The 22639-nt window shown below is 41.9% G+C and overlaps 2 protein-coding genes across 2 annotated transcripts in view; one reads left to right on the forward strand and one right to left on the reverse strand.

The window, feature by feature from the left end:
• Positions 1-4312, forward strand: part of LOC136522155 (uncharacterized) — a 49203-nt gene extending 44891 nt beyond the window's left edge. Inside the window, exon 6 of the mRNA XM_066515945.1 lies at positions 4284-4312. The gene's annotated coding sequence lies outside the window, so the exon portion shown is untranslated. The remainder of the gene's footprint in view (positions 1-4283) is intronic.
• Positions 4313-17185: 12873 nt separating this feature from the next.
• Positions 17186-19166, reverse strand: LOC136521145 (12-oxophytodienoate reductase 1-like). The gene is made up of 2 exons (XM_066514842.1): positions 18608-19166; positions 17186-18163 (listed from the first exon to the last, which is right to left on the reverse strand). The coding sequence occupies exons 1-2, from the start codon at positions 19044-19046 to the stop codon at positions 17361-17363; spliced, it is 1242 nt and encodes a 413-aa protein (XP_066370939.1). The 5' UTR covers positions 19047-19166; the 3' UTR covers positions 17186-17360.
• Between the last annotated feature and the right edge of the window lie 3473 nt (positions 19167-22639).

The following is a 22639-nucleotide window of genomic DNA, read 5'->3' on the forward strand; positions in this document are numbered from 1 at the left end:
ACCAATTAACATGATATGATGCCGATCTATCTCGATCTTAACTAGATAAATTGTGATATTATTATAACTAACGAAACATTAATTATAATAAGATCGATAACTGGATGAATTGACCGAAAAGGGCAAGAAGAATCTAACTAATCTTAGTCAAATTCGGTAACTAGTGATCTTGCAATTAATACAAGATCGATAACTTTGATCAATATCAGTATCTACAAGAGATCAATTGGATGATGCATCCTCGCAAACAATGATACGAATCGATAACTAAGTTATATTATAATTCACAAGAGATCAAACGGCTGATGCAGCATTACAAACGATAATACAAGTCGTGACGGTACTCATAAACATGCCAGAGGTCAATCAGCCGATGCAGCCCTGCTTGTTGAAGAACTCGTCGAGATCTATATTACTCCTACTCCTAAGGGTTGGTGTGAAGCCGAAAAAGTAAAGACTGATTTTGATTGATGTGTCTTTGATACAATAGTTAGGGGTTTATATTTATACCCTGAACTAATAACTCCTAACAAGCCATGTATGTAACTTGCCTGCCAATCAAAAAGAAATACTAAAGTACATGGACTCTAATTTTCCCTTTTTAGAATCCTTGCTAATAAAGCTTCTTGGCTGACGTATTCTTCCTTGGTATATATCCTAGAGTCCGCCATCTTCCAATAATATTTATCAGCTTCCTTCCGTAGATAGCCGAATCAAATCCAATCTAACTCGGCTTAACATGTCCTGAACACATTTGCTCCAAAAGCCAAACATGTATGACGTACACCAGGTGGTTAGCTGGCTGTGTGTCCATGTATATAAGCCGACAAGTCCATGCACTAGGCCTAAACTTGCATTGATTATTTGATTCCGTACCATATTAAATTGATGACTCTAGAATATGGCACCTACGTGAGGCATGCTGAACTTGAACTTTGATTTCCATACCAGGCGCCAACATCCAACCGCCGAGGGAGAATTTACCTTGCTTCAGCTCTAGATTATCAGATCTTTTCTTACTCGGCAACGGAGATGATTTAGATAAAACAATCTTTTGGCTTTCCTGTCTTTCCTTTGCCATCACGTGATGAGCTTCTGGACATCTGCTTCTCCCAAATATATTAAACAATGTTTCTTGGCCAGTGAAGAGCTCCTGGACGTCAAGCTTTTGCAAATACATCTTCAAATGTCTTAAAGAATATTTTTCGGCCCCGGTTCATAAATATCATTTAATTAGGAGATTTTCCTACTTTTGACACCATCAACTGACTCCTTCATGTCAGGGTAAACTTGCCAAATTTTGGTGTCAACACTTAGACTAAACAAGAACTACATAAAGTATTTTTTTTTCTTTCACAAAGCGGCATATGTTAGTTAATAAATCAAAATATCCAGGTCGCCACTTATGCTAGTGCTTTTTGAAACCATGGACTCTAGTTTTTTAGTGTTAATCAATTTGTGCTTGGCGGTTTGCTTCCATGAAAGCATGCACCAGTAACATCCCAATTCCATTTTGAAGAGCGTTCACTCGAGTGAACGATCCGACAGGTGCAATTATTTGTGGGGCCCATCTTCAATCTACCCGTCTTCACTTTTCTACGTGCTCTTGCCGTGACTTTCCTATCTTCTTTGTTTTCTTGCACTTTCATTCTCTCTCCCGATGTAGTCTGGCACCGGCGCACGGAGGCATCAGATCTCGCCTGCCCAACCAGCCATCGGCGCTAGGAGGCAGCCGATCTCGGCCTTGCGCCCGGCCATCGGCGACTAGAGGCGGTAGCTCTCGCCCTCTCGGCCAACCCCTGGCCCCTAGAGGCGATGGATCTTGGTCTCCTGTCCAACCATCTGCTCCCGGAGATGGCGGATCTTGGCCACTTGTGCGGCAGTAGGTGTCTAGAGGTGGCCCACCGCCCACTCCGCCCATGAATCCAGCAGAGACCTCTCCGTCCCCGATGGTGAACAACTCATGTCCCGAGCTTCCTCTGTGCGGCTTTCTCCTCGGCGCACTCATTCATCGCCATAGGCATTGCCATTGTGCACCTCCCGCTCTACCCTTGGGCCTGCTACAGCTAGAGCAGGAGCCATTGGCACACTAGGAGAAGATCGAGATGTACTCATCGGCCATCTATGCCTCCTGCACCGCCAGAGGAATTGCCACCTGTGGGCTCACCCACATGGCCGTGACTTACTCACGTTGCTCAACCTCGTCTAGTGCAATATGCAGGTGAGCAGGCAACAACCTAGATCTGTGGCCTCGATGCCCCACGACATCCATTTTGGTAAAGATCTTGCACAGATCTTGTGATCTTTGGTTGGCTCGGATTGGAGAGCTAGTTAGTCGTAGGCTTGTAAGTGATTTCGTCTTCGTGATCTGGATGCCTATGCGTGTAGATTTACTTCATGTGAGCATCAGTAATTCGTTTTCCTTTCCAGTTGTGATATTCGTTGGTTCAAACTTGTGGTTGATGCTTTTTTAATTTAGTAGTTTGGTAGCTTGTTAGCTAAGTTGCTTTTGTGTGGATTGGTATTACTGCAGGGCTCCTTCTAACTGCTTCAAGTAGTGGGAACATGCATCGACATCTGTCATTATAAAACTCTTCCTGTTTTTCCCACTAAAACAATTTGTTTATGATTCAAACAAAACTGATGAATGTGTTTTTCTCCGAGTATGGTTTGTGTTGGTGGTTGGATGCTCTATTAGGCCTGGTACTAAATGAACCATTAATTGTGATTGTGACAATTGACACATTTGCTCTGATAGATTGATATGTTGATTTTTGCCAAATAATTCTTCATTTTCCATGTTATGTGTATTTCTAATTTATTGTCGTGTTATTCTACGATTTTCAGAAATGAATTGATTTTGTTTCTATCAATTCAAATTAAGGCTACCTATGCTTACTTTGCATAGATGCTGAATATCAGCTAGATAATATCAGTTAGATAATAACCTGTATAACTTGTGTTGTATAACTTACTAACATAAGTTCTGCGGTGTAACTTATTTGCATAAGTTTTGTGGACTAACTTATGTGCATAAGTTGTGATGAATAACTTATGTCTTCTCAAGTTATGACATGAGTTACTTTCATAAGTTATGGTCATAACTTATCTCATAATTAGGATAAGTACAAGTTCTCTATATACCATAATCCATATTTATAGTTCCATATGTACTTCTCATATACTAATCATATACTAATTTATAATTAGGACACGTTCACTACATAATATTCTGCATAACTTGTGTTATGTAACTTACAAATATAAGTTTTGTTGTATAACTTACCTACATAAGTTTTACGAACTAACTTACGTGCATAAGTTGTTGTGAATACTTATGTACATCAGGTGTATTGTATAACTTTTTAAGCACAAGTTGTGTTGCATAACTTTTTCTTTCGAAGTTGTGTTGTATAGCTTGTTTTTTCATATTTATGCCATCAGTTGTGTTGCATGCTAAATTTATTGTGTATCTAACTTGTGTTTTCATCTATATGCTACCTAACTTATTTGATTAAATTACTGTACTTAGTTTCATGTTTATCACACAATGTTAGATAATCATCTTAGTTTTGCTATTAACTTATGTGTTTCTTGCTATCAACTTTGTTTTTTATTTGTTATTTTAAATATTAAATATTTTGTAGATCTTCCATTTGAAGACACAGAGATATGTTGAATATCATAGTTACAGAGATGCTGACTATCATAGTTGCACAAGTTATGAAAGTTATTATATATCTTGTTATGCAAGTTTGTACCATCTTATGGAATTTGTTGTGTAGTATAGGGTGTAAAAGTTACTTTTATTTTGCCCCCACCCTTTTTAAACCATTTTTCCATGTTCTTGAATGATTAGTTTCTGAAATGAAAAAATACCGATGAAATCTAAAGAGAATGTTATTCCCATAGCTGTTCTCAAAATTTAAATTGCTTGTGGACATAGCTCGTGAAAAAGAATAAGTAATTTTGTATAACTTAGCACGCTTAACTTATTCCTCGAAGTTACGTTGTTAACTCAGTTAGTGTAAGTTATGCGCGTACACTTTAAAAAAAAGAAAAAGAAAATGTGGGCGCGCGTAAGAGCGCGAAAAGGAAGCTGCTGCGCGTATGTAGTAGCACGTGAAAAGAGAATGAGATGCACGCGCCCCTCTGCCCGAAAAGTGAAGGAGACCATCCGTAAAAGGAAGCATGCGGGAATAATTATTTTTCTAAAAAGAAAAGTCTGGAAGTTGTCGGAGAATTGTCCGCTGATTAAATTATAGTGAGTGTTCGCCAATTAGTGGTGTTGATGCAAAAGTGGATCTGCAAACACAAAGGGCTAATACTCGAATCGATATCCAAAGTGTGCCAGTCGATTTGACCTGTTAATCGACAAGGATGAAGATACGAGCACTTTGGTCCTGACAACAGCGATACGCCCGGAAGTCACGGCCAAGAGGTACTCACGCAGAACTCGAGAATCGCCGAAGGTCGCACTGAAGCGATGCAACTCGCCGAATCAATGAGAACTCGTAAAAAGGAAAAATATGCAAATTGACGAAGTCGCCGAAAAGTAAGTAGATGCAAATAGGAGTAAAAATTTGTTTTGATATTGATTGATTATTTATTACATTGTCCCTCAATCTATATTTATACCCTGATCTAAAGAGACATAACCAAATACGACTAGGACACCAAGTCCATATCTAAGGAAACATGTGACTCTTACATGAATCATACTCTAAATATAGAAAAGAAAATCAACTCCTATCTATTTCCCTGTCCGCCTCAATTACGATGGAATTCTCACCGACCTCCTTTCCATTGGTATACTTCCTGTTTCATCGGTAGTAGTTTTCAAGCCTTCCTTCATCGGCATCGACAATAACATCTCCAACCTTATCGGCAACGCCCGAGTCTAAATCAACCTTTCCATCGATCACCACCATTCATCGGCAACCATCTTTACAAGCCGATTTTCATCGGCTGTCAGCGTATACAGTAACTTTCCTCCTGCCGATTAGCCCACTCTGATCAATTTGACACGTGAAAAAAACGGTGTTAACATATGCCCCCCAATTTCGGAGTATAAAACCATTAATGCTCTGAAATTTACTCCAGATAATGTTTGCCTTCGCCTAATTACCATAACTCATCCTCCAAGCCAAAACTTGATCTGTTATCAAATCTAATCAAATCTAGTCCTGATTCACGCACCTCAGTAAATATCGCACAATTTCCAACCACTCTTGCCCTGATTATGGTTAAGATACCGAAACAATAATCCATCGGCAAGATCCTAACATAATAATGCCGCCATTTTCAGAATTAAAATATCCTATACCAAGATCTCTTCCAAGTCATGATTACTTGCCATCAAATCATCTGTACAATCCCTTGATTATCGTGCGACCAGTTACCATATCCATCTGAACCACCTCGACCCACATGCACGCGGCATAGAGATAAGTTCAAAATACCCCTACTCCGAGTGGCTTATAAATAGATTTCTCCGGAACGCTCGTCTTCTACCCTCAGACTCCAATCTTTGGCATTCTCTCTTTCCGGCGGCGACTCCGACGAACAACTGCATGACCTCTACCAACAAGAACTTTTCTCCAGCATCAACCTCGAGTCTCCAGCTCGTGCCCCCATCTACCTCAAGATAATGGCAATCAACTTCGACGTCCCTGCAGTTCGTTCCACTTCCGTTACTTTTTACCTCGATTCCTCTGGTCTTTGTGAGTTCATACAGTTGGTAATTTTTTCTCTTTTTCTTTGTTCTTCGGATCCTCTAAACTTAGAAACTTCACAACAAATTAGTTATTCCAACCGATCAGCCACATTTCCAATGCCTAGGACCAATGGGCAACCTAGATCTAACTGATCTGATTAATGCAGAGGTTAACAGAATCCCTTTTAGAGCCCAAAATTTCTCTCTGAATTTATGGAAAGATACATTCCGATCTTGGCCCAAAACCACCAAAGGGTGGAAAGATTGGTACTTGAGGGTCAACAGGTCGATGCAAGTACACTGGGCAGAACGGAAGCTAGACCAATGCATTAGGCTATCCATTGCCGATATGCAAAAGAACGAGTCAATGATGATTGTAGCTGCTTACTTTTGGTCAGACACAACAAACACTTTTATGTTTGGACATGGCCCAGCTACTCCCACACTTGCCGATGTCTACATGCTCACTGGCTTGGACATTTCAACTGCCAATGAAGGCTCCATCTATGGCAGAAAATCTAAATATAGGGTGAATACCCGCAACATCGGCGGTTGGACGGGATATATTCAAGAATGCCAGAGGACCGGGACAATTAACCAGAAGGAACATGCCACATTCTTGAATATGTGGTTAGAAAAATTTATCTTCTGTGGTCGATCAGTAGGACCAACCAACGCCTTCCTCCCCGCGGTTGAACTCTTGGCCAATGGTGTAAGGTTCCCTCTTGGCCGATACCTTCTGAGCTCCACTTATCATCTTCTTCATCAAGTGTCTCAGAAACTTTTGCTTGGCGAACCCATCGGCAACTTAGGAGGCCCGTGGTGGTTTATCAACATGTGGCTAAATGCCCATGTGCACAAACGTTTGCAATGGGACTTCTTTGCCCAACAATTCCCATGAGAAATTGTTGAAGACCACGTGCTTGGGGATGAGGAATCGGCAACACGCTCACACCTCAATTTTGGTGAAGCCATAATTGTCCTCCCTGGAACAGAGGCCAATGAAGACCAAATCGGCAGATTCTTCCAAAGCTTCTACAATGGTCTTTCTCGTGATCATAGGGCCTAGGTACCTTATATTGATGAAGAAAATAGATTCCCCCTTCTTTTCAACTTTGCCGATGACACTCTGAATCAGGATAATGAACTCATGATGGCCATCATTACTCCCAGGGCAATCCCAGTAAACACATTCGGTAGCGGGAAAAACACCAATATCACGTATGAATTTTACAATCCATCGGCAGTATCCCGTCAATTGGCTTTTGGGCAACTGTCAATCAAACTTTGTTTTGTCGATGTGATCAAACCCAGAGAAACAATCACCTACGGAACAGATTGGAGCAGGGTAGTGCGACTTTCTCCCGATGCCGATACTACAGATGTCGATATATCCATCTGGATGCCAACATCTTTCATCACCGAATCATATAAGCAATGGTGGCGAGAATGGAGGGAACAACTGTTTGCAACATCTGCTCACACATATCGGCACATGATCGACCCTGAATACGCCATCCCCGATGACGCAGTAAGTTTCTTTTAACTTCCTTCTGCTTTTTCCTTTCATATATCGGTAACTAACTTTCTCGTGACAGGTTAACAACCCAGCACCATCTATGAGCAAAAGTGGGAAACCCTTCGATCTTCAGCCTGTTTCCCCAATATCACCGATCGGCTACAATGCCCCCACCTTAGCTGCTTTGACTCACCATAAGACCCGTGCCAAGACCATCACCTCCAAGTCCAAATTGGCTACAGCTAGGGCCACTCCATTGGCTGCTGCTACAACCCTGATCAAGGCATTCAAGGTAACAACCCTGTTTATTTCTACTCATGCCGATCATAGACTGTATTAACATTAATCATTAGGGTGTAAGAGCCGCTGCTGGATCGTCATCGGCAATTCCTCCGACATCAAGCACCACTACCTCTGACAAACCTTCAGAGGTATCCCTTTGATTTTACATTTTATCTATTAAATATCATACCTTACACTTGTTTTGCAGCAACAAATGGGTACATCGGCAAGCGTACGAGATGTTCAAGCTCCACAACCAACAAGTGCCGATGCCCCCCAGCCAACCGTTGCTGAGGCCCAAGCAAAGCGCAAAGCCTTAACAGATGCCGAGGCATAGCCAAAACGATAGAAGTCCATGCCGATCCCCACATCTGCCCCAACGTCTGCAAGCCGGCAAGAATCAGTCGATGCAACTGAGCAACCAGTTAATCCTCCTGTACAGGACATACCATCGGTCATCATACCCCAAGGGCCAACCACCGATGAGGCCACAGAGGATATCCCATCGGCAAGCTCAGCCGATCCTCCACACGGCATACTCTAGGCTGCTTCCTCTAGCCAAGTATAGGAAATTGCCTTGAAACAGGTAAGCCGATTGACCTAGTCGATTTATAATATTCATACTTATCCTTAACTGACCTCTTTTTCTTTTTCTCAGGAACAAGACTCCCCAAATAGCCTATTTTCCTTTGCCATTGACGTTTCTGATGATGATGGAGAGGAAGCAAGTTCTTCCCTTGCACTGGGAACAATATCGGCAGAAATTAAGTCCAAGTTGGAAGCTCTTCTGGACTTGTTACAGCAGGATACCGCCCAACTGGTAGATGACTCGGACCCCGCAAAGGCAATTTTCAAAACAATCCGTGGTCAGGTCCCTGCCGATATTGAAGAAGCACTCTTCCCAGTAGCCCATTTAGAGAGCCGCCAACTGCAATATCAACGGGCTGCTCAACGCATCACCGATAGAGCAGCTCAGGCTCAACTCAAAGAAGAGATGCTACAACTGAAACAGATTGCCGATGAGAAGCACAAGGGCATCGGCAACTTGCAGACTTCGGGTGCTGAACTTAAGCAGAAAATCTTAGATTTATCGGCAAAGAGGATGGCTCTATTGGCTGAATTGAAAGAAGTCGAGGCAGCCTTAATTCATGCCCAACAAGAAGAAAGCCAGCTACCCAATGCCATCAAGGCCCTTCAGCAAGAAAGAGACATCTAGGCTCGCAAAGCCTTGGCCATGAAGAAAAAACTCAAGCCTGTGGAGGGTGCTGTCGATGAAGACATTAAAGAAATGAAGGAAGCCGACCAGATTCGCCTGCGTGCGATATTGGCTATCCAATCCTTGTTAAACTTGTAAATCTTGTCTATTGCATCGGCACTTTATGAGACATTGACATACTTGTATAATTCTAGCCGATAGAACTGTTATCGGCACTTATACTTTTATGCATCCATCCAGATACTAGGGTAATATTTCTTTAAATATTTTCCATTTAATGCTCTGAGAAACACAACCCCTTTGAGGGTTTCTAGAATATATGCGTTACCAGGAACAGACTGATTTATCCGATATGGACCTTCCCAATTAGGAGACCACTTTCCAAACTTTGAACTTTTAGTCCCAATCGGTAAAATCAATTTCCAGACCAGATCTCCATCGGCAAACTCCTTTACCTTCACCTTCTTGTCATACCATCTGGCTACTCTTTTCTTATTTTCTTCGATGCTAACTAAAGCCCTTAACCGATGACCCGCCACATCTTCCAACTCATCCTTCATAAGAGTATCATAATCATCGGCTGTCAGCTGATTTTGAGAACGTATTCACCTAGAGCCAGTTTTAATTTCCCAAGGCAATACTGCGTCGTGTCCATATACTAACTGATAAGGCGTTACTTTGGTTGCACCATAACATGACATCCGATATGACCACAAGGCTTCATTTAATACTGTATGCCACCTCTTAGGATTTTCTTTAATTTTGCGCTTAATGAGTTTGATGATCCCTTTGTTAGAAGCCTCAGCCTGACCATTAGCTTGAGCATAATATGGAGAAGAATTTAAAACTTTAATTACCATACCTACAGCAAACTCATCAAATTCTCCCGATGTAAACATAGTACCCTGATCGGTAGTGATAGTTTGAGGAATACCAAATCGGTAAACAATATGCTCTTTCACAAAATCGATCATATTAGCCGATGTCACCTTTTTTTAAAGGAATTGCCTCAACCCATTTTGTGAAATAATCAGTAGCAACCAGAATAAATTTATGTCCTTTACTCGATGGCGGATAAATCTGACCGATGAGATCGATAGCCCATCCCCGGAACAGCCAAGGTTTAATTATAGGGTTCATAGCCGATGCAGGCGCTCTTTGAATATTACCAAACTTTTGACACCTCTGACATCCTTTAAAATATTTAAAACAATCTTCAAGAATAGTCGGCCAATAGTATCCATTCCTTCTGATCATCCACTTCATCTTGAAAGCCGATTGATGCGCTCCACACACTCCTTCATAAATTTCACCCATCAAGCTTTTCGATTCATCACTGCTAACACATCTGAGTAAAACTCCATCTATAGTTCGATAATATAATTCATCATCGAGGAGCACATACTTGGTAGCTTGGAACCTTATATGTCTTTCAACCTTTTTATATGGATCCTTTAAATAATCGACAATCTCCTTTCTCCAGTCATCGGTATCGACTGCCGATGTTAGCACTTCCTGAATAGGTTGATACCCTGAAGCATGCTGAGCTAGTCGATTAGCCTCTTCATTATGCAGTCAAGAAATATGTTCAAGACGAAAATCTCTAAACCCTTTCAACAATTGCAAACATCTTTCATAATACGAAATTAAAACTTCACTTCGGCATTCATAAATCCCAGCCAATTGATTTATAACTAGCATAGAATCACCAAAGATTTCAACAGCATCGGCACGTATCTCCTTCAGCAATTCTAACCCTTTTATCAAGGCTTAGTATTCAGCCTGATTGTTTGTTGATGTAGCAACAATCGGCAATGAAAACTCATACTTCCTTCCTTGAGGTGAAATCAACACAATGCCGATACCTGCTCCTTCACCACATGTGGACCCATCGAAGAAAAGTGTCCAAGGAGCAACCTCCAGAGAGTCCACTGTATTACAATGCTGAGTGACAAAATCAGCCATAACCTGCCCCTTAACTGCCTTAGTCGATTCGTAACGTAGTTCAAATTCTGATAATGCTAAAATCCACTTGCCGATTCTACCACTTAATATCGGCATCGACAACATATACTTGACTACGTCGTCTTTGCATATGACCGTACATTCGGCAGATAACAAATAATGTCTTAATTTGACACAAGAAAAGTATAAACACAGACATAATTTTTCGATGGCCGAATACCTTGTCTCAGCATCCACTAATCTTCTGCTTAAATAATAAATAACACGTTCTTTCCTTTCAAATTCTTGAATAAGAGCTGAACCGATAACGGTATCATCAGTTGACAAATACAACCTGAAAGGTTTCCTGTGTTGAGGTGGAACTAGCACTGGAGGATTTGTTAAATATTTCTTAATTTCATCTAGGGCTAACTGCTGCTCAGCTCCCCATACAAATTCCTGATCGGCTTTCAATTTAAGTAATGGACTGAAAGCCTTGATCTTACCTGACAGATTAGATATGAATCTTCTAATGAAATTAATCTTACCGATCAAAGATTGCAATTCAGTTTTATTGGCAGGAGCAACCACCTTGTTAATTGCATCAATAGACTTCCTACTGATTTTGATGCCCCGCTGATGCACCATAAAACCCAAGAATTGACCTGCCGATACACCAAATGCACATTTATTAGGATTCATCTTCAATACATGCTTCCTTGTGCACTCCAGTATCTTTCGTAGATCGGCTAGATGTTTTGTGATATCTCCAGACTTAATCACTACATCATCAATGTAGATCTCCACTAATGTGCCGATGTATTCATGAAAAATAAAGTTCATAGCTCTTTGATAAGTAGCGCCGACATTTTTCAAACCAAACGTCATGACTATCCACTCAAACAACCCTACATGACCTGGACATCTGAAAGCAGTCTTGGGAATATCTTCTTTAGCCATGAATATTTGATTGTAACCTGCATTACCATCCATGAAGCTGATAATTTGATGTCCGGCTGCAGCATCAATCAACAAATCAGCAATCGGCATTGGATAGCCATCCATCGGTGTGGCTTTGTTGAGATTCCTAAAATCAATACAAACACGAAGTTTTCCATTTTTCTTATAAATAGGAACCACATTAGAGACCCACTCTGCATATCGACACTGCCGAATAAACTTTGCCTCAATTAATTTAATTATTTTGGCCTTAATGTCAGGAAGTATATTAGGGTTGCATCGACGCGCTGGCTGCTGATGTGGCCAAAATCCAGATTTGATAGGTAACCGATGTTCAACTATCGATCGGTCTAATCCAGGCATCTTAGTATAATCCCAAGCAAAACAATCTTTATACTCTTTTAACAAATCAGTTATTTGCTGCTTACACTTGGAATCTAACTTAGCACTAATAAAAGTAGGTCTTGGCCTATCGCCATCACCAATATCAACTTCTACTAAATCATCTGCCGATGTGAACCTTTGACCTAATTTTCCATCATCAGCAAACCTATCCATTAAAACTCTTCTTCAGAATCGACTGCTTGGATCGGTGGAATTTCATAATCAGCGACTCTAAGGAACTCTTTTTCCCAAACTTCTCCTGATATACATTTAATTCGCTCATAAGTATCTGATTCTGCCGATGCGATGATATAAGAAGAATCACCAGGGACAAACTCAATCTTATCCCCAATCCACTGTACGAGGCATTGATGCATTGTAGAAGGAACACAACAATTAGCATGAATCCAATCCCTCTCTAGAAGCAGATTATATGCACCCTTGTCATTAATAACAAAGAACGTCGTCGGCAAGGTTTTGCTGCCGATGGTCAATTCAACGCATACTGCCCCTTTAGCCGGTGACACATTGCCTTCAAAATCCTTCAGCATCATATCGGTTTTGGTCAAGTCTTGATCTCCCTTACCAAGTTTCTGATACATCACATAAGGCATAATATTAATCGCAGCCCCTCCGTCGATAAGTATCTTAGATACAGGCTGCCCATCAACTCTGCCTTTCACAAACAAAGCCTTAAGATGCTGTCTCTTGTCATCGGTAGGTTTCTCAAAAACAGCCATCATTGGATCTAGTGTCAACTGAGCTACTTGATCAGAGAGAACAACTTCTTCCTCATTATCGGATAGTGCCAAAAACTCCATCAGCAACATGAATACCATATTAATATCTGCCGATGGACCCTTATTTTTGTGTTTTAACTGCCACTGCTGATGACCGGACCTCTCATTGGAGGAATTTTCCTCTCGGTATAAATCCACCTGATGCTCACGTTGCATCCTCCTTTTTTGTGTCTTTGTCAGACCCTCCGGGCACCATCGAGGAAACTTGGTCTTCCAAACTGGCTGATAACAGGTCCCAGTTGATTCTACACGACGTATATTAGGGTCCCTGTAGAATATTTCTTCATCGGGAACTCTTGCGTTTGCCATCTCCTCAAGCTCCTCTTGATTCCTTGGAAAATAATCAGCGCGTTTACCAAGCCTCTCATGTACACTAAGTCTGCCCCCTAGCCGATCATGCACTGATGCTCTGCCTCTGATCGGCTCATTGATAAATAAACCCTGATTGCCAGGTTGAAACCTCCTTTCTGACCGATTGACCCCATAATAACCATTGCACTCAGGGCAATTTTTAACAGTTGGCAATTTAATACCTTCTTTCCAGCAATGGATGAAAAACGGGCACCTCCAATGATTTTTATGCCGATACCATTCTTCCCGACGTCTCTCTTCTTGCTGTTGTCGATATCGGTCCTTACACTGACGCCAACCCTCCTGCTGCCTTCGATGGGTAATCACAATGCCAGGTCGAGGAGGGTTTTTGGAACTACTGCTTTCTCCCAGCAAACCCTTTCTTTTTGCATCATCGGGAGTTATCCGATGTTAGGGATCCACTGATACATTTTTCTCAGCAGCCTCTGACGTCAATACCTTGGTCTTCCCTTTGGCCTCCAACATATTTGCTGGAAAAGGGTGTTGATCAATTTTCATCGGCTTCTGGGTCTTGGAAGTACCAAACTTAATTCTCCCAGATTCAATAGCCGATTGTAACTGTTGCCTGAACACCTTGCACTCATTTGTACTGTGTGAAGTTGCATTGTGCCATTTGCAGTACAAGATCTTCTTCAACTCTTCTGCTAATGGGATCACATGATTAGGTGACAGCTTAATTTGGCCCTCTTGAAGCAGAAGATCAAATATCTTGTCGGCCTTGGTGATATCAAAGGTAAACTTTTCTGGCTCTTTCTGACCAAAGGGACAAGATATTGGCTTTTTATTCTTAACCCACTCAGCTAAGCCGATAACTGGTTCTTCATCATAATTAGAATCTCCTACTTCTTCAACAAATCATACTTTTTTACTCCAATTCTTTTTAGGTTCAAAAACCCTAGTATCTTGATCAGAGATCCTTTGCACAAGATGACTGAGGCTTTCAAACTCCTGAGAAGCATATCTGTCTTTAAGATGTGGCAATAACCCTTAGAAAGCCAGATCGGCAAGCTGCCGATCATTCAGCACCAGACTGTAGCACTTATTTTTTACATCTCGTAACCTTTGCACAAAGCTTTCTACCGATTCATCATTACGCTGTCTCAATTTTACTAAATCAGTAAGCTTCTTTTCATGGATTCCAGCAAAGAAATACTTATGAAATTGTTTTTCTAGATCAACCCAAGTAATAATAGAATTTGGTGGTAATGAAATGAACCATGTAAATGCCGATCCAGACAAAGATGATGAAAATAATCGAACTCTTAATTCATCTCCGCTAGCTGCCTCTCCACATTGAATAATGAAGTGATTGACGTGTTCCATTGTTGATGTATCATCTTGCCCAGAGAATTTAGTGAAATCTGGTACCTTGTACCGATTTGGGAGAGGAATTAAATCATATGCAGGAGGGTATGGAGTCCGATAAGAATAAGTATTGACCTTGGGCTTTATCCTAAACTGATCCTTCATAATTTCTGCTATCTTATCGGCCCAAAAAGCATCAGCCTCCTGCTGATGAACTAGCTGAATTTCTACAGGAGGTGCCTGCTGATATCCCTCCACATATCTTTGTGGCCCACGATTTCCAGCAGTCGGCATATTTGTCGTTACTTGTGGTCCATTAACCTGTTGGAAAGGATTCATCGGCTGAGTTGCCGATGCTTGATTCTAGAAACCAGCTTGCATATGACCTTGTTGAATCCCTACAACCTGCTGATTTTGCTGAACTGTATGTTGAACAGGTAACTGTCCTGACCAACCATTATTAGAACTCATCGGTACAAAACTTACCGATGGCTGGTAATTTACTGACATTGTTGGATAATTATAACCAGCTTGAGGCATGAACTGAACCCCAGTTTGACTCATAGCAGGGGCTTTCTGCTGCATCAGCATGTAAGCTTGCCGATGGACTTGAATTGGGTGTTTGAACCAAAGGCATCTGGAAACCTCCTGGAGTTGGTTGCACAGTAGTTGCTATGGCATATTGAGGCACTTGAGCCATCGGTGAAACAGCCGATGGTATATGAGCTTTTCCTACTGCATCAAACACTTGAGGTAACCCAGGATTGAAAGCAGATGACTCTGGAGGCATACCATATCCCCACCAATTAGCAGGAATCTGGCTATTCTGAGACATAGGGCCTGACATAGCTGATGCTGATAGATCTGTATTAAGCTAAACTCGTCCTCCTGGTAGTATCGGATCTGATCGTATCGGTGTAGATTGAATATTAGGTAAGCCTGTCGATACTGGAGGAGAAGTAACTTCTGTACCCACAACGGCCGAGGGAGCCGATGGAGTATTGACAGATGCCGGCTCTGGTTGGTGATAGACAGGCCCAACGTAATGCGGTGATGCTTGTCCTTCTTTGAGAGTTTGAACCACAGCATTATGAACAGTATTGGACAGCACATTGGAATGATTAATCAAAGCATGATTTACTGCAGAATTAACCATCTCTTGAAGTTTACCAGGATTAGAGTCAAAGGTAACCTGCCGAGGCAACGGCAAATCTTGCTTCTGGATGACTTGTCCACTCTTGTTCAGGCTAAACGATTTCAGACAAAGCTGCAAGTATTCTTCTACAGCCTTTTCCATAGCCTGCCTCTGCTCTTCCTTAAGATCTTCTTCTGATACCGCGATAATGTTCCCTGAATCGATCTCGGAATTGAACATATTGATCGGATTGATTGGTCCCACCGAGCGTGCCAAAAGATGTGTTGATGCAAAAGTGGATCTGCAAACACAAAGGGCTAATACCCGAATCGATATCCAAAGCGTGCCAGTCGATTTGACCTGTTAATCGACAAGGATGAAGATACGAGCACTTTGGTCCTGACAACAGCGATACGCCCGGAAGACACGGCCAAGAGGTACTCACACGGAACTCGAGAATCACCAAAGGTCGCACTGAAGCGATGCAACTCGCCGAATCAATGAGAACTCGTAAAAAGGAAAAATATGCAAATTGACGAAGTTGCCGAAAAGTAAGTAGATGCAAATAGGAGTAAAAATTGGTTTTGATATTGATTGATTATTTATTACATTGCCCCTCAATCTATATTTATACCCTGATCTAAAGAGACATAACCAAATACGACTACGACTAGGACACAAAGTCCATATCTAAGGAAACACGTGACTCTTACATGAATCATACTCTAAATATAGAAAAGAAAATCAACTCCTATCTATTTCCCTGTCCGCCTCAATTACGATGGAATTCTCACCGACCTCCTTTCCATCGGCATACTTCCTGTTTCATCGGCAGTAGTTTTCAAGCCTTCCTTCATCGGCATCGACAATAACATCTCCAACCTTATCGGCAACGCCCGAGTCTAAATCAACCTTTCCATCGATCACCACCATTCATCGGCAACCATCTTTACAAGCTGATTTTCATCGGCTGTCAGCGTATACAGTAACTTTCCTCCTGCTGATTAGCCCACTCTGATCATTTTGACACGTGCAAAAAATGGTGTCAACAAGTGGCATCGAACAGTCTCGCAGACTTCGCGAAGAAATTGAAACCAAGAGGGGGCAGTGGATTCTCGTTCCTTCAAAACATACAACCGCAAAAACCTTTCCACTAGAAAGGAATTCATAAATCCCGCATTCCAAACACTGCTTCAGTGTTTAAACTACCGAAAATCTAGTTTTGACTGAATATATTGGCGCCGTTTGCTAGTCTAAAACTTCGCTGAAACTGGCTGAAAAACACTGTTCCGGTAGAAAAAGAAGCCGAACAAGTCAAATATGGAGTAAGCCGAACAGGGCCATTGACTCAACGAGGATTCAATGAATTGTTACATAAGGATTTAGACTATTATAATTTGCACGAGAAGACTAAAGAAATGCCGGGTAAGCTCACAAAAAGCTATAAGCTCACACGGTACAGTGAAATGCAACACGAGAATTGCATTGTACTGTGCCAAAGAAGGGAATTTGAAAAGGTACGTGACAACAATTCTCTAGAAACAGTAGATACTTCTTCCAATAATTTTAGCTAGTACATTTATTTCTCCTTATATGAGTACAGAATGATACAACATGAGGTAATGACTCTGCCAGAATCTCAATAAAGAAGGTTGGAAATAATGATGAACTCATACTTGATGAACCATCCACATTATTAGTTGTGATCAGATTGATTGTCTATATGATTAAGGTTGAATGCTTGACTCATCATTATTGCTACCGTCTTCGAGGAAAGGGTAATCCGTGTAGCCAACAACGGGATCTTGCGTGTAGAAAGTAGAACGGTCGTACTTGTTCAGTGGTGCATTCAACTCAAACCTCTTAGGCAGGTCCGGGTTAGCCAAGAAGAGCCTTCCATATGCAACAAGGTTAGCATAGTCTTCTGACACTACCTTGTTGCCTTCCTCCCGGTCATACCCGCCGGCGGCAATAAATGTGCCGTTAAATGCCTTCTGGAACGGCAAGAGCCTATGAGGAATCTGCCTACGGCCGTCGACAATTGCCATTCGAGGTTCCACCATGTGGCAGTAGAGGAAACCCTCGTGCTTGTTGAGTTGCTGGATCATGTAGTGGCCAAGCGCCATGGGATCGGAATCCACACAATCGAAGTAGTCAGCAAAGGGTGATAGCCTGATGCCCACGCGGTACGCGCCCACCTCGCGGACAATGGCGTCTATGACCTCCACGGCGAAGCGGCACCGGTTCTCCAGGCTGCCGCCGTACTCATCTGTGCGGTCATTACAGCTATCCTTCATGAACTGCTCGAGGATGAATCCGTGCGCGCCGTGGATCTCAACACCATCGAAACCGGCTTCAATTGTGTTCCGTGCGGCTCGCCTGAAATCATCAACGATCCCAGGGATCTCCGCAGTCCGCAACCGGTGCGGCTTTGAATACACCATTTGGGGCTCGGCGCTCGGGGAAATTTGGTCCGGGGAAATTTGCTTGTCCGTGCTCGAGATAGGCGCCTGCCCGTCCGGCTGAAACTCTGCCAATTGGATCAAAGGAAAATCAGTAACCAACTAGACAACCAGCTCCTCATCAGACAAAGAAATGCTGGTCAAGCTCACAAAAAGCTATAAGCTCACGCGGTAAGCTCACGAGGTACAGTGAAATGCTACATGACATATATACGTTTGTGCTAGGCCGCGTTTAGTTCGGCCACCGAATCGGCACCGCCGGATTTGGGCTGCACTGTAGCTACTGTACCGTTTGTTTTTATTTGATAATAATTGTTCAATCGTTGACTAATTAGGCTCAAAACGTTGGTCTCGTAAAGTACAACTAAACTGTGCAATTAGTTTTTGATTTTGTCAACATACAGTACTCCATGCATATACCGCAAGTTTGATGTGACGGAGAATCTTTTTTTTGCATAGTGCTAAATTCTGAAATTTGGGGCAACTAAACATGGCCCTAGATGGGAACATACCATTGGTGGAGACCCTGCCGACATGCCAAATCTGACAGAAGAAGATGCCACCCTTACGATGGACGGCGTCGACGATGGGTTTCCACGCCTCGACCTGCTCCTGCGTCCAGATGCCGGGAGCCTCCGGGTACCCCTGCGCGGTGGCCGACACCCCCGTAGCCTCCGCGATGAGCAGGCCGCCCTTGGTGGCGCGCTGCGAGTAGTACAAGGCGGCGTGCGGCTGCGGCACGTTGCCGTAGGAGCGGCACCTCGTCAACGGCGCGAGCACCACCCGGTGGGAGAGCTGGAATTGGCCCATCTTGTATGGCGTCATCAGCGGGATCACCTCCTTCGCTGCTTGCTGCACCATCTTGCCTCCCTGTTCGGTGGTCGCCGGCGTTCTCTCTTTTGCTTCTGCTCTGCTTCTTCTGCGTCTCCTGGCAGCGGTGTCGCTGTACATTTATACGTGTCGAAGTGGGCGTCTCCTGGCCAGTGGATGCCAGCCCGCCGTTTGTTTCTGACTGTGTAACCTGTTGCGTGCCCCAATGCAACCCGTTGCGTCACCCTTTCCATCATCCACTGGCGTTCAGGTCTGTGGCAGCAGCAGCGGACACGCACACGCCCTTGATTCTCATTTCTCACGCAGGTTCGTCGTATCCGGTCGTGTTTCGGCTGCACAGCAGCAACAACCGCACGCGAAGTTCACAGTGTGGGCTGTTTGACTTGTTGTGCAACTACGTCATCTGCTATAAGAGATGACGTGACTAGGACGTGTGACATTTTACACGTAGGATATTCGCCGATCGTTCCTACGTGTATTTTTTTAGTTCGACCAACCACTGACATGTAAGTAGAATAGCACACTAAGGACACCCGCAATGGTACAAGCAGTTACTAGCTCTAAGCCAACATCTTTAATAGTATTAACTTTTAGCATATAGTGTGTGTTTAGTTCGTGATTTTTAGGAATTTGACTACTATAGTATTTTCGTTTTTATTTGGCAATTAATATTTAATTATGGATTAATTAGGCTCAAAATATTCGTCTCGCAATTTCCAACCAAACTGTGCAATTAGTTTCTTTCGTCTACATTTAATGCTCCATGCACGTATCGCAAGATTCGATGTGATGGCTACTGTAGCACTTTTTGGAAAACTTTTTGAAAACTAAACAAGCACATAGCATATAATATGGATAGCTCTACAAGACACTCTCACATAATCTTGACACATATGTACGAGGCTAGCTCTTGATCAAGAGCTAGCTTTTCTCTATCTCCCTTATTAAAATATGAAGAAAATGTTTAGAGCTAGATTATGAGTCAATTGTTAGAGCTGCCCTTATTACATTCACATAAACATACTGGTAGATTCGTTCTCTAAATTAGTTGAAAGGTACAGAACACCCGGATAAAGATACATTATTCAGGTCGAGTATTTAATCTTGAGAAAAGTGTTCTCTCATGTAACTGTAAACCGTATCATTCCTTTGCTTTGTTAGAGGTTGAGGAAGCTTCGTTTTTATGACATTTTGGATCTACACACTAATTAGCATATTGCTGAACGACTTTGATTCCATCTATATCGATTGTAATTGGATGTCTTTTTCGTTGCATTTGTCTCGATCATCCTCTAGGAGCACATAATTAATTTAGAACCAAGACAATTATTCAAAAGTATTTAAAAGAAATTTGATATATTCTGCATGTTCAAGATCATGATCCACAAAAAATAATTTGCCATCAGCTTATTGTAAGATTGGTAGACCTCATCTACTAAATGCGGAACCACTCTCATCCACAAACTGGTAATATTCTCTTTTGCTCCAGCAATTCAAATTGCCAATAGATTAGCAATTAGGTTGTATAAAATTGAAAAAAGTGGATCACAATGCCTAAGACATTTTGTGTGTGGGAAAGAAGTCTCCAACATCACCATGCATTTATCTTGACACCCACACACCCTTTACAAATATTAATAATGGAGGAACTAGAATTGCCAACATATCAACAATTTAGTTGAATAAAATTGGGATGGTGGGGTGGTCCTAGCTCTGACCCGCCAAAGGTTCCAGGTAGTTATGGGTGACTACAATGAAAGAAGCACGCCCTGCACCTACTGATCAAGACAGCAAGGCAGAGAATTTTAGACCAGTGCTTACCTCCCCACGATGGCGATAATTACTACTAACACCAAGAACTCTACACGGTCACCATGCATGCTGTTAGATCTTAATTGGCCTTGCTCTAATTTTATTCGACTAAAGTCAATAAATCCTAGGACCTAGATTAAATGTTATGTATGATCAAGTACCCAATGAAAGAGAACAACTACTTCAGCTACTTCAATACAAGTACATCTTCTTCCAAGTGGCCGTTCGCAGGACTGAATTGTGTGCCTCGGTCTGCATTGACGGTGGTTCACAACATCTCAGCAAGCTCACTATGTCACCTAGTGGGCTACAACTCCAATGATTTCTTTCTTATTTATATGATCAGTATGATGTCAATGGGTAGATCACACATGTATATACTTCACAAACTTTTTGCTAATTTTTGGATTTAATTATGCCTGAATTTTCCTAAACATCTAACGATCCAAAAACCCTATAATAGGTACTTTTGGTTACTAGTTTTGATGTTGCTTCGAAGCCAAATGTATTTGATGATATGAATTACAAATGGTGGCGTGCTAATATGGTCTTGTGGTTGACAACTATGAACATTTTTTATATTGCATAAGGAAAGGCCAAACAGTTTACTCCTGAACAAGAGCAAGTTGTCAAGGTTGACGAAAACCTATTTCGAGATGTCATACTAAATGTTTTAGGTGAAAACATTGTGGACATCTACATGTTGTCTTTTGCCAAAGAAATGTGGGAAGTGATTGAGACAAAATTTGGCGTTGCTGACCATAATGGTTCTCTTGATGTTGAAGAGAAGGCTAGGACAAAGACATTCACAAGAGAAGAGTTGAGCCTTTGTATGGTCTAAAATAAGCACCTAAGCAATGGCATGAGAGGTTTGACAAAACTTTGACATATGCTAGTTTTTGTTGTGAATGAGGCTAGCAGATGTTTGTACTATTTCTATGGTAGGGGTGAAGGTGTGGTCTTGTTTTCGTATGTCGGTGATGTACTGATCTTTGGAATCATCCTTAATTTGATTGAAGAGGTGAAGGACTTCTTGTTCAATAATTTTGTGCTCTCTCCTTGCTCCCGACGTATAGCACACTCCTATTCCTGGCAATTCAGTCCACGACGAAGGAGAACATCTACTTTAGTAGTACATGTACGACTACTTTCTTATGGTTGTTCGTAGGACTGTATTGCATACCTCGTCTTGCATCGACTGTGGTCTATGATATCAATAAGCTCCCTATGTCACCTAGTGGGAACGAAGTCACGGCCTTGGTCCTGTCTTAGGGTATACTGCTACAACTCCAATTGTTTTATTTCTTTTTATATGATCAATATAACGTCAACGGTTAGATCACACGTGCACATGCTTGTCAAAAATATTTTACGAAGTTTTTGGATTAAATTATACTCAAATTTGCCTAAATATCTACACATGCTACACTGAGGAACTTCAACAACCCTAGGGCACTTTTCAAGTTGTGAATTAAGTGTTTGGGGTGTTCATATGTTAGGCGAGTCAAGACTCTAAGGGTTAACATGGATCAATAGATTTTTATGGTACACTACATGTCACAATAGATGGCAACAACTCCATAAAAGAAGCAATGAATGAAACAGACATGATATAATCAATGGGGACAATGCTCTTGCTGATATCTTTGTGGGCCACAAGGATCATGGGAACTTCATAAAGATTGAACTTCTAAAAATTGTAGAGACCGAACTTCTAAAAACTACTATCACTAGCTATGTTGTTAATTAAAATTGTTTCTTATACTTATAATACTAAAAAGCAAAAAAAAAAGTCAGGCTTCATCTTGAAAAACAAGCGACGTGCATGTCATTCGCCCAATTTAGGTTACCTCACTAGAAAACCTAATTATTCCACAGTTTAGATGTTCCTAGGATTAGTC

This window comes from Miscanthus floridulus, chromosome 18 (assembly GCF_019320115.1).
Source record: "Miscanthus floridulus cultivar M001 chromosome 18, ASM1932011v1, whole genome shotgun sequence".
NCBI lineage: Eukaryota > Viridiplantae > Streptophyta > Magnoliopsida > Poales > Poaceae > Miscanthus > Miscanthus floridulus.